The sequence below is a fragment of the Syngnathus scovelli genome, chromosome 22 (assembly GCF_024217435.2).
Source record: "Syngnathus scovelli strain Florida chromosome 22, RoL_Ssco_1.2, whole genome shotgun sequence".
NCBI classification, from domain to species: domain Eukaryota; kingdom Metazoa; phylum Chordata; class Actinopteri; order Syngnathiformes; family Syngnathidae; genus Syngnathus; species Syngnathus scovelli.
Window position 1 is genome coordinate 4,691,331 of NC_090868.1, and position 12,571 is coordinate 4,703,901.

General features: G+C 45.7%; 1 protein-coding gene across 1 annotated transcript; it reads left to right on the top strand.

Moving 5' to 3' along the window:
* Positions 1-4,640: 4,640 nt before the first annotated feature.
* Positions 4,641-11,754, top strand: zgc:113263 (uncharacterized protein LOC503753 homolog). Its single transcript, XM_049761231.1, has 23 exons — positions 4,641-4,966; positions 5,529-5,731; positions 5,823-5,927; positions 5,999-6,094; positions 6,163-6,273; positions 6,378-6,501; positions 6,580-6,976; positions 7,052-7,119; positions 7,222-7,456; positions 7,521-7,702; positions 7,770-7,992; positions 8,069-8,211; positions 8,409-8,500; positions 8,561-8,718; positions 8,796-8,941; positions 9,010-9,247; positions 9,317-9,655; positions 9,734-9,876; positions 9,950-10,199; positions 10,287-10,411; positions 10,490-10,751; positions 10,825-10,928; positions 11,094-11,754. Exons 1-23 carry the CDS (start codon positions 4,927-4,929, stop codon positions 11,099-11,101), a joined length of 3,792 nt encoding a protein of 1,263 aa, XP_049617188.1. The 5' UTR covers positions 4,641-4,926; the 3' UTR covers positions 11,102-11,754.
* The last annotated feature ends 817 nt before the right edge of the window (positions 11,755-12,571 follow it).

The window sequence follows — 12,571 nt, forward strand, 5'->3', positions numbered from 1 at the left end:
TGGATTACTATTTCAAGTGACGTCAGTAGCGCGGCGCGCCGGTTGTTTACATACAAACGTGCCCACACAAGGACTACCATCATTAGCGGTGACCATTTCTAAGTGACACGGAGGACAACGAGTTTGAAGGAATTAAGGATTTGGAGTGACATAGAAGGTTTGAAAAACTATTATGGCTTTTACGCACGCCCGGTCTCTACTGAGTCGGGGGCCGACGCTCGGCCGAGTGGCTGTCCGCGAACGGTGCGTGGGGCTCGGACATGGCCATTACGCACGCCCGGTCTGTCTGGAAGTCCACGCCGCCACACGCTTGGAAGTTTGTTTTGTTTAATAAAGAGCCGTTTACCAAACCTACGTCTATCCTTGTACTTTGTTAACGCTACAATATAGTTATATAGTAGATCTGTGGAATAAAGACGAGGCTGACGTCAGGGCGCACGCGCGGCGATGTTGACAAAGGACGAGGAATTTGATCGATGGATTTAATGGAATTAAAGTGCACGGATGGTTTGATAATATTATTGGCTTGTATTATAGTTATTTAAAATATAGTTTATCTATCGTTATATGAGCCTGTGGAATATTTTGAAGCGCAAGCGCCCTCAGCCGTGCGCACCCATTGTTGACAAAGAACGATCGATGGATTTAATGAATTGGAGTGACACTGATGGTTTTATAAACATGTTATTCATGTAATAGTTGTCCTTAATCACTCTATATGTTACGTCAGGCCCGTTCTCAGCTCTTTGTTTGTGTTTGTCATGTTAGCATACCTATCGTTTAGCCTGTTGTTGCTATTTAATGAATTGGAGTGACACCGATGGTTTTATAAACATGTTATTCATGTAATAGTTGTCCTTAATCACTCTATATGTTACGTCAGGCCCGTTCTCAGCTCTTTGTTTGAGTTTGTCACGTTAGCATACCTATCGTTTAGCCTGTTGTTGCTATTTAATGAATTGGAGTGACACTGATGGTTTTATAAACATGTTATTCATGTAATAGTTGTCCTTAATCACTCTATATGTTACGTCAGGCCCGTTCTCAGCTCTTTGTTTGTGTTTGTCACGTTAGCATACCTATCGTTTAGCCTGTTGTTGCTATCGTTTAGCCTGTTGTTGCTCGTTCATGACTGTTTTTGGTGTGGGATTTTGTCGAATAAATTGCCCCCAAAATGCGACTTATACTCCGGAGCGACTTATATATGTTTTTTTTCACTTTTTGGGGCATTTTATGGCTGGTGCGACTTATACTCCGGAGCGACTTATAGTCCGGAAAATACGGTAATCAATTTCTGGAGTTATATCTGTATTTCCACATCACACATTTTTCCAATAATAAACTACTGTGACAAATAACTGTAATTAAAGTCCAATCCTGCGCAAAACATTTCACAATATTGCTCGAACATGAAACGTGACTGTATTTCAGAATTGTGCATTGGCTGGGATAAAAGTGAAAAGTTGAAATGCAATCACATCTCAGACTAAACAATACAACGTGTTGGCTTGATTGCGCGTGTAATAGCGGTCCGCTCATCAATCTTCACCATAAAAGCCCCTTCGGAGCAGCGGGCTTTTAGCTCCATCTCGTCTCTTATCAGCTCTCATCAACAGGCCAGGAGAAAGAGGTTGCAAGGGCTCCTGCTCATTTGAGGCAAAAGGGAAAAAAAGGTATGGGGGGAGGAAGGTAGCCGGAGCATCCTTATCAAAGACCCCCGCGGCTTGGGCTAAAAATAGAAAGCAAAGGAGATTGGCATCGATTTGTGCTGCCGTTGACGGTCCGATTGACAGCGGCGCGGCGGCGGCTAGCTGTTGAGCCATCGAGGGAATCCGCCAGAGCGGCTATGATGAGATGAGATGGGCAGATAACTTCTGACAAGCTCCTCCACCCACCACCCGGCTCTAATCACACACACACAAATACACAAAGTGAAAAAGTAATTACCACACACACTCACGCACACACTTGAGCAAGTTAAGGGACGTTGGCTGGCTGGCTGAGCATCCCACCTGTCCACTGTCTCGTGCCAAGTCCGAACTCGTGTGCTCCCATACATACCAACGAGTTGCGGATGTCCCCGCGCGGCATCCAGCCCCGCTATCCTCCAGGCTCGGCTTGCCAGTAAACACCAAGCCGTCCTTGGAGGCCCTGTCAATGTCGCTGACCTTTGTTTTAGTGCTGTAAATGAACTCCTGGAGGTGATTAGTGTTATTACACTGTCTACTTTACTGCACCGCCATGTCACTCATGTCCCCGCTGGATTAACTTACTACTCGAGCGTGGAAGCAAATGATGTGCTAGCTCCACGACAGCATTGTTCAAGGTAGCCTGGCACCCTGGGAAATTCACTCATTAGTGTATAGGTTGGGAAAGAGTTGCTATGATGGTCGGAAATGGATTAAACAATGAATGGATTTCAGAAATCCAAGTGACAATTTGTCAATTTGACAATTTGATAATGATGCTGATAACAAGCGTCAACTCTAATTTTTGCAATAAAATGTTCTTTGTAGCACTACTAGTCTAAACAATATTCAGATTGTGAAATATGGATTGAGCAGCAAAGTCCATCTTTGTTTTTATTCATTTCAAGGGGTGGCCATTTTGCTTCTTGTTGTTGACAAAAAATAACTTTGGCTGCTCACATAAGATCCAATCACAAATGCAAATGTCACATGACCAAACTTAGAAAACTCCTGCGATCGGCCAAAATGGCTGGCTGTATTTTGCTGATTAATTCATATTCCACTAACAAAATTTATCAGATACTATATTATTATATTATTATTTAGACGAGCGGGACTTCATTAAACATATTAAATTTTTTACTAGACTTCTACATCTACCAAGAGGAGAACCTTCAGCCCTCCAAACGTGGGAAAATCTTTTCTGCTTTAATTCCAGTCCTCCTCCCCAAACATGACTTTCTCATCTGCTGCAAAAGAGGTACATCTAAACTTAATTATTTATCGAGGTAATGTAGATTTCAGCACGCTGGGCATTTAATTGAGGCTGAACAGAACATTTGATCTGCAGTAATCCTCGCTAACACTCTCACCCATCCTTCCTCCTTTGCTATAATTACACAACAAAGGCCAAATAACTATCATTCAAAAGCTGCCATTTTTGTGTGTGTGTGTGCATGTCTTAATTAGGTGATTTTCCGCAATCTGTTACAAGGGCTCAGGCAATCTGTCTGTGGAAACAGTCATTCTGCTCCTGCTAATGAGAAAACCAATGAAATACTCGAGTGCCTGTTCAGACTTGTGCGTTTCATGGGAGTATTGTCAGTCCACTACAGGTCACACAATTTCTTAGTTTGAGTCATGTCTTAAATGTTTAGAAACGGTGTTTGTCTCCCTCTAGTGGTAAAAATGAGGAAATGTTTTTTTCATTGAAAATCAATATACATATTACAATATTGTCAATGAACAACACGTAATCAAAATATATACTTATACAAACAACTCAACAATTTTATTTCAATATTGGGGTATTGGACAATTTAATACAAATTAAATCTATGGATTCTGGTCAACTCAATTTTCTCTCCCTTTCACCATCCTTTAGTGTTTTTATGGGGGTTTTTTTGTGTGTGTTTTTTTTTTTTTATGTTTTGTGAATATGTTGTGTACATCACAGTACAGTTTGTGGTATTTCTACCTTGTTATTCTCTGGTGTCTTCATCAAGGTCGGGTTTGAATCCCAGCATCATAAAGCATTGCTTTATTCTTTGTTTTATCACTACTTTATCACTTCAAGTCGTAGGTGAATATATTCGTCATGGTAAACTTTTATTACTATTAACTAATAATAACTAATAACTATTGAAATCAACAACTTTCAGGAACAAAGTCTACATACATTTAAACTAATAAAAAATGAAATTGAGAAGCGTGGGGCTCAAAGTTAATAACTGCAGTCTTGAAAAATTATTAACAAACTGTAAATCACATAAAAAACACAGAGGGGAAATAATGAAACAATTTGTCTGAATTGTAACGGTCTTTGAAAAATTACATTTGTGAATATAAAACTTTGTAAGACATAAGATTACTTAAATTATATTCTTTTTCAAGCGACGAGTCATAACTGAATATAAAACTTTGTAAGACATTATAAGATAACTTAAATTATATTATTTTTCAAGCGACGAGTCATAATTTAAAAAAACTACATTCTGTAAAATATTTTTTTTCTGAAACCGAGGCCTGAATGACTTTGCCAGAAACCGGAAGTGAATGCAAAAAAGGTTTCGCCACCTAACGTTATAAAGTACTTATTTATACAAGAACGAAAATAAAATCAAAACTTTACAAATATACCGTTCTGTTATTTTTTTATAATTGACAAAATATAAAACACAAAGATCAAATTCTGTTCAATTGTTTTAATCTGCTGAGGTCAAGTGTGACGTCAGCACAAACCAGAAGTGAATGTAAATACATTTTCATCAACCAGTTATTTTGAATAATAAAAAGAATAATTCAAATGTGCATAAATGTAATATTGTGCTAAGTGTTACGTTTTACTTTTTTTAAAACCATTTCTCCCCATATCCGCTTGAAGTCAGTTTCAACGTCAGTCACACCGGAAGTCGTTGTAAAAGCGATATTGCCATCTAGCGTCACAAAGCCGCTATTACTGGTTCGTCCCGGTCTTCGTCAGCCAACCAGGAAAGGGGGTTTGCTGTGATCTGGACTGAGGCGGATGAGACCAGCAACCATTGTTCCGTTCTTCCTCTCCTCCCCCTTTTTCGCCAGGCTAAAAACAAGAGCCCGAAGCGGCTACCCGCTACCAAACGGAGCTAACGGCACGAGCTGGCAGAGTTCGTCGGTTATTGTCACGCTTTTTGTGCCCCCACTCGACGTACTCCCAGCCCGAGTGGTGGGGTCCGCTCGGGTTTTGTCAGTCAGCTGCTAAATGGAAATAAAACGAGGAGCTGAAAATGGCAGCAGTCGAGGTGCGTCTTCTTTCATGTTACACAAAAACAGAAAAGGGTCCATTAACTAGCTTTGTTGCGAGTTTGCGGGTAACTAGGTGACGAGGCGTTCAAGTTCCGGCTAGTGTATGTGTTTGCTAGTACCCAGCACGAATTAATATGTGAAGTGTGGCTCTTAAGCGTCATGCTCCTTTTCTTGGGGCTACTACTATCGGTCTGATCAGCTGACCCTTGTCCTGTGGACGACATATTATGGGATGGATGCTGTTGCCATGTGAACCAATACACGAAGGGCCTGCGGGTGAGGCGGGTGTGGACGAATCAGATGGCTTGCCACGATGGCTAGGATGCTACAGCTGTATGATATTCATGATAATCATATTTCCATTCAAATCTATTGCCACTAAAAGTGGAAAAGTTTTTAAAAAAACAAGCAGTTCAAGATTTAATGCGAATGAATCGCACTTAAAGGTCAATACAACTCAGTCTGTCATATCTTTGAAGTTGTTTTTTGGACCTATTCGAAAAATTGATCAAGGTCCAAAACCGAATTATTAACCGTTGTTTTTGTTGTCTTTTCCAGCGAACGACCTCCCCGTGCATTACCTCCGCCTCCTGGCTCCGCCCTTGCAGCTGCTATCGGCTGCGATGTGGCGCGTGGTGCAACAGGGACTGGTGGACCACTACGGCATGCTGGAGGAGTTTGTTACCATGGTGACAGAGCTGGTCCCCGAGCTCATGACATACAGCCAGAGGGCTCAGCTCACTCTGGGACTCAGGGCCAGGGTCGGTAATAAAACGTCTCCCGGCACTTTATTTTTGCAACGGGGCGAATTGAAAATGGTTGGATGGGTTTTGTGTGTGCGCGTGGGTTCAGCTGGTTTTAGAATTGTGCCGAGGTGAGCAGCCGGTAGATATGCGCACCATACAGCCTCATCTGGACCGAATCAAAGCTCCTGTCAGCACAGCCAAGGATCACCATGTGAGTAAAGCATCATCATTAAAAATATGTTTTAACCTTGCCTCAATGGGATTAGTCTTGTGTGTTGACAGAGCACCATCGACCTGGTGGAGGAGTCGGAGGTGAACTTTGTGGAGCTGGTGCACTCCTTACTGGAGGATCCGGTAGAGAGGAAGTACTTTTTTGAGGTGAGATCACGCATCAACCATCTTCTTGAAGATATTCCAACACGGAAGCCATGTTCTCTTTCTCCTAGGAAATCTTTCCTGTGTACTTTGGGCCAAAGTATGATGCGGCGCTGGAGATGCTGGTGTGGGAGTTTATATCCCGACTGGAGGAGCTGCTCCCAGTCCCTGACTTCACACAGGTGCCTTTTTTTTTACGATCAAAACATTGCACATGGTTTAGTGGTTTTCTAGCAGAGCTCCTTGTTATTATTTTGAAGGCACTGATTGTACCCTATCTCCTCAGCTGGCAACTTTACTCGGAGACGCTCCGTCCTTCCTTAGCGACTGTTTACAATCCTTTTTCCCACCGGCGGACATGAAGGCTCTACTTGAACACCACAGAAACCTTGGGCATTTTGAGGAGAAAGGTGTTGTGGTGGTTTTGGTCACTATAAAGTCTAGAAATAAAAAAAAGAGGCTCTTGATGACTTTATATTCTTATGTAGATCCGAGGTTTTTACCTATGGACGACTGCATCCTCACCTCCATGTCCCTTCCGCCCGGGACCAAAGCTGCCACGGATGCTACCTCCTACTTGCCCGCTCACAGAGACCCGAGGCCCTCTGAGCAGCACGCGCGGCCCGACGTGCCCGTCAACACGAGCACCCCGGAGACTGCGAGCAGGAGGCTTCGCGACTTAGCTCAGGAGGCCAGGAAGCAGAATTCCTGCGACGAAACCATCGACCTTACCACGTGCAACGACCCCGAGCCGGAGCCCGAGGTGCTGGCGGCCGGCGAGCTCAGCCAAAGCTTCAGAGGCGGGCGGGCTCTCCGAAAGAGGAGGTTGAGCGGTGGAAGCGTGGAGACGCCGGCAAAGCAGAGGATGGAGTTGTCATCGTTCTTGTAAGGGAAACAATAGTTGTGAGTGTTGCATGTCATTGAAGAGAATAAAATAAGATGACATTTTTCTTTCTCCAGAGAGTCTTCAAAGGATGATGAAAATTCTGGCGAGTCTCCCCTCATCTCCATATGGGGAGATTACACAGGTTTGTACAGTGGTTATAAACTTAATTATCTATTTTATTGAGTGCTTCAAAAGTAAGGACATTTCCAAGTGACCCACAACTTTTGAATTTTCCCTTGTAAAGACGCTCATGAAGGTCAGGCAAGCGAGGCAAAGCTTCCCTGGACGGAGGAGGAGACGCTCCACCTGCTGGACATTTGGGGAAATGACTCAGTGCAGCGGGCCTTGAAGGGCTGCCTGAAGAACCGCCACATTTACGTCCAGATCGCCCAGAAGATGGCTGAGAGGGGCTTCAAGAGGACGGTGGAGCAGTGCCAGACGCGCATCAAGCGGCTGAAGAAAGGCTTCCGTCAAAATAAGTAAGTTGTCAGTTCTTCTCGCTGGTTCCTTTTTGCCATTCAACTAAAACGCCATCTTCTTCAGAGGCACCTCCAGAGTGGAGCATTCGTTTTACGAGCACATGAAGCGGGTGCTGGGCTCGCCGGCCACCGCTGCTGCCGCCGCGCCCGATACGGCGTACGACATCGACGAGGGCATCGATGATGAAGAGTCTCAGGACGGCGATGAGGACTTGCAGATCGTGGGACAGACCAGTCAGGAAATGGGTACGGTCCCCCCATTTTGTCACAAAGGAAAACTGGACACTAAGATGAAATGTCCTTCTACTGAAAGGAACGAGGAATGTGCCGTGGACGGAGCAGGAGACGCTTGCCCTCATCAACACTTGGGGCCAAGAGAAGATACAGCAGGAGATGAGAGGAACCAACAGAACCATGCACATGTTCCCCATCATCTCCACCAAGATGGCCGCCCAGGGCTTCTCCAGGACGCCCGAGCAGTGCCAAACCAGGCTGAAAAGGCTCAAGTCCAGTTTCAGGCAGTGCTACGAAAACAAGTAACTGTGCCTAAAAACTATTTCTTTTTCATTGTATTAGAGCTCCTTGAACCTGACACGTTTTTGTCTTCCGCAGCATGAAAGGCCTGGAGCAAGTTCAGTGCAAGTTTTACAACGAGCTTGCGAGGTTTTTATTGAAAGAGAACCCATCGACGCCGCAGCCGAACGAGACCGAGACTGACGACAACGACTCGCCCTCCTGCTCCGTTCAGGATGCCGGTACGAATAAAGACTCTCCACCAAAACATTTGGAATCCCACACATATTTTTTTGTTTTGTACTTCAAAGTTAAATACAAATTGTACTTGAATTGTCTCACTTAACTTTACGCTGCCTGAACTTTTCATTCTGTGATTCAACCGTTTACCACTAGAGGGAGCCCTAGTCACGTTTTCCCGCTTTATTTGTGCCCCCAGTGTCTTTTGTCAGCCTCCAGGATGACAGGAAGAAAGTCCCCTGGGCTGACAAAGAGACCATCATCCTTCTGGAGCTCTGGCGAGAATCACAGGTAAGCTTTTCAGAACAATTTCACATTGTTATTTATGTTTTACCTCTCATTTGTCCTTAGATCCAGCAGAACACCAAAGGCTTCCCGCCCAACGTTCACATTTTCAACGAAATATCAGAGAAGCTGTCTGTCCACGGCTTCACCCGCACCTCCGAGCAGTGCCATACCAGAATCAAACGGCTCAAGACCAACTACTGGCATTGTCGGGACAACATGAGGTGAAAAAAACAAACACAAAAAGACTTTTCAGCTCCTTCAAATATATCAAAGTCTGTCTTTGTTTGGTTGTTCGCAGCACACCTGGCAACGATAAGGTCAATTTCAAGTTCTTTGATTTGATGGAGGAAATCCTGGACAAGCGTCCGTCCACATCCACCGCCGGCATCACGGATCCCATCGAAATTTCGGAAGACTCCAACGGCGACTCTGTGACCGAAACAGGTAAAGAGGAGCAGCTGGGTTCAACAGCGTCAACTCGAAAACCTAAAATGTTTCGGCGTGTCCTTCAGAGGGAGAAGCGGGACTGTCCGTCAGCTCGTGGTCGGACGAGGAGACATCGGCGCTGATCGATATCTGGGGAGAAGAGGAAGTGCAGCGCTCGCTCACCGGTTTCGTCTCCAACGGGCACGTTTACGCCGAAATATCCCGGCGGCTGCACGACCTCAGCTACACCAAAACGCCGGAGCAGTGCCACGAGAAAGTCAAGACGCTGAAGAGTAACTTCCTCAAGGCTTACGAGGGGAAAAAGTTAGTGGCGTTGTTGCGTGTAGGCGGACCGAATTCATCGTCCGCTGAGTGAAGAATTGTTGGTTTTAGATTCGGGAGGCGAGTAGACGACAAGTTCTACAACCAGATGGAGCAAGTGTTCGGCGCGGAGGTGGTACCGCCGCCGGACGAGTTGGACGAAAGCGAGGACGCGGTGGCGCTGGACTCGCTGAATGTGCCGTGGGGCGAGCGGGAGACGGAGGCCCTGGTGGAGGTGTGGGCGGCCGACGACGTGCAGCACAGCCTGAAGACGTGCATCCGCAACGGCCACATCTTCGTGGACATCGCCGAGAGGCTGGCCGCTGCCGGCTATGCCCGCAGCGCCGAGCAGTGCCAGGCCAGGATCAAGCGGCTGAAGAAGACCTACAGGCGCTACTGCAACAGCCGCAGGTAAGCGACAATAAAAAAAAGACTTGACGTGTGTGTGTTATTGTTTTTCATTTTGAGTTTTATTTATTTATTTTTCAGGAATGGTCGATCCGGAGCCTTTCGTTACTTCAACCTCCTCGCTCCGGTGCTGGGTGACAACTCCCTTTTCAACGACGCGGACACGTCCTCGTCTTCCACATCTGTTTTCTTGAAACCCCTCGAAGAAACCTACGCAGACGTCTGTAGGTCCACTCGCCATGGAATCCATTTTGAGTCTGAACGTCTGCCAGGCTCTTCAGGTTCCCTCCATTTCAGACGAGCAGCCGTCCACCAGCCACCTGGCGCCCGACGCGAACAGGAAGACGCCGTGGTCGGACAAGGAGACGCGTACGCTGCTGGAGATCTGGGGGGAGGACAACGTGCAGATGACGCTGAGGGTCTGCCTAAAGAACCGCCACGTCTTCGAGTTCATCTCGGAGCGGATGAGCAATCGAGGCTACTCTAGAACCACCGAGCAGTGCTACACCCGCATCAAGCGCCTTAAATATGGTTTCCTCCATGAAAAGTCAGTTTTTAGTGAATATAAATTTTGAGTCTCGAATTTCTACAACATGCAGGTAGTGAAAATTCCAATTGGGTCTATTGTTTACAGGCAGGACTTCAAGTTCTTCCGAGAAATGGAGGAAATCTTCAGTCGGGATTTAAAGTCGGACTCCTCTGTCGTGGGCATCCCGGCGCCGGACGAGCCCGACAACGGCGCGTACGAGCCCATCAGAGGTGATGCCCCCAAAAAAATCTGTTTAAATTTGAAAAAAAGTACAGCAAGGTTTTATACGTCCAATGTGTCCCATCCAGATTTTGTGGTTTCCCCGGGCAACCAGTGGCTGTCGGACAACTCCAAGCACCCGTGGAGCGATGGCGAGACGGAGGTTCTGCTGAGCGTCTGGGGGAGCGAGGACGTCCAGGAGAACCTGAAGAGCTGCACCAAGAACAAGCACATCTTCATGCAGATCTCAGAGGCCCTGGCCAACCAGGGCTACCAGCGCACACCAGAGCAGTGCCAGACCCGAATCAAGCGGCTCAAGTACAGCTTCCGGCAGTTCCTTGACGGCAGGAAGTAAGCATCGGATGCACGCGAGGTACTTCCTGGTTGATCTACGCCAGGCTCTGATGCTGTCTCGTGTTTGCAGAGGAGACAAGCAGGAGTGCAAGTATTTTGACCAGCTGGTCAAGATATTTGGCGACAAGTACCTTGTAGCCGACCAGCAGCCCGACGATGCGGCTGAGGTCATAGGTAAGTCATTTTGGAGACCGAGAAGATGTGTCGTGTGGTGACACAGTTCTGTTGTATTTAACATTTAATCTGGAGCTGTTTTATGTAGTAAAACTTTGTATTTATGAGCACTTTTAATCCCCCCACCTAAAAAAAGATTTAAAAGCTTATTTTGCTGTGCTGCAGAGTCGTAAAATAAAAGCGTACTTTGCCGCCGTGCCAAAACCTGGAGCCACAAGGAGGTCGAAGAGGAAGAATGTTCAAGCAGGACATTCACACTGAAGAAACTGTGACGTTATAGTCTGCGCTGATGCCATATTCGGGCACGTCCCGGAGACTCCCCCCAAGCAAAGACGCTCCGAAAGGACGTGGACATGTGAGCGCGTCCTCACGTAATGCTGGTCTTCCTTCCGGAACCACTGACGTTTTTTTCCAGACAAACGTCCACAATTTTTTTTTTTTGTACTTGACAACACTTTACTTGTCCAATCTATTACATTTCTACTTTACTTTCTACACTTTTGTTGTACGTATACAATTTCAAGTGCTAAAGAGTGAGATGCATTCTCGTTTCTTAATCCCCTCAGACGTCTTAAGCAGAGTTCTATTTATTTAAAACATTGCTGTGTGTGATCCAAAGTTTTGTATCTAATTTATTTGATCTTGCTTTTTTTTTTTTTTTTTTACCATCTTGAGTTTTTCTTGCTCGTGCGTATTATAATTTTTACCATTGGTGAAAAGCTTGTCTGATTCAGGATGTATTGCTGTAATTTGCCATCTTGGAATTTCACACTTTGTACAGCGGGATCATTTTAAATAAAGCACCCTAAAGGGAAATAAAACCTCATGACAGTGCCTTACAAAAAATGAATGGAAGGGAAAGACGCCGTCTTGTGGCGAATTGGAACATTACACCTGGAAGTCGTGGTGTACCTAATGGAGTGTCCGAGTGACGTCACAGCTCAACCAGCCATTAGGGAATAATCCTGGTCAAAGCTTAACTGAAAGTGAAAAGTGCCACTACAGCCCTCACCCCCACTTTTTGATTGGCTTTTTGATCTGTGACGTCCCACGGACACTCCATTAGGTACACCGCCGTTTTCAAGTGTACCTAATAACAGGCCACTTTATTAGGGAAATATGGTCAAAGGTCACAGGTGTCAAGCTCTAGTCCTTGGGGCCGCACTCCAACAATTATTCCAAGATTCCCTCGTTAAGTGCACCTGCGTGAAAAGTTTTAGCCACTTTCACGTTCAAAAGGAGCTAAAACTTTTCACGCACCTGCACTTAACGAGGGACTCACTTGGACACTCCATTAGGTACACCGCCATTTTCAAGTGTACCTAATAACAGGCCACTTTATTAGGGAAATATCATGGTCAAAGGTCACAGGCTCAAGCTCTAGTCCTCTGGGCCGTGTTCCAACATGTTTTCAAACATGCCCTTGTTAAGCGCACCTGCTGAAAAGTTTTAGCCACTTTCACGTTCAAAAGTAGCTAAAACTTTTGACGCACCTGCACTTAACGAGGGACTCACTTGGACACTCCATTAGGTACACCACCATTTTCAAGTGTACCTAATAACAGGCCGCTTCATTAGGGAAATATCATGGTCAAAGGGCACAGGTGTCAAGCTCTAGTCCTCGGGGCCGCATTCCAACATGT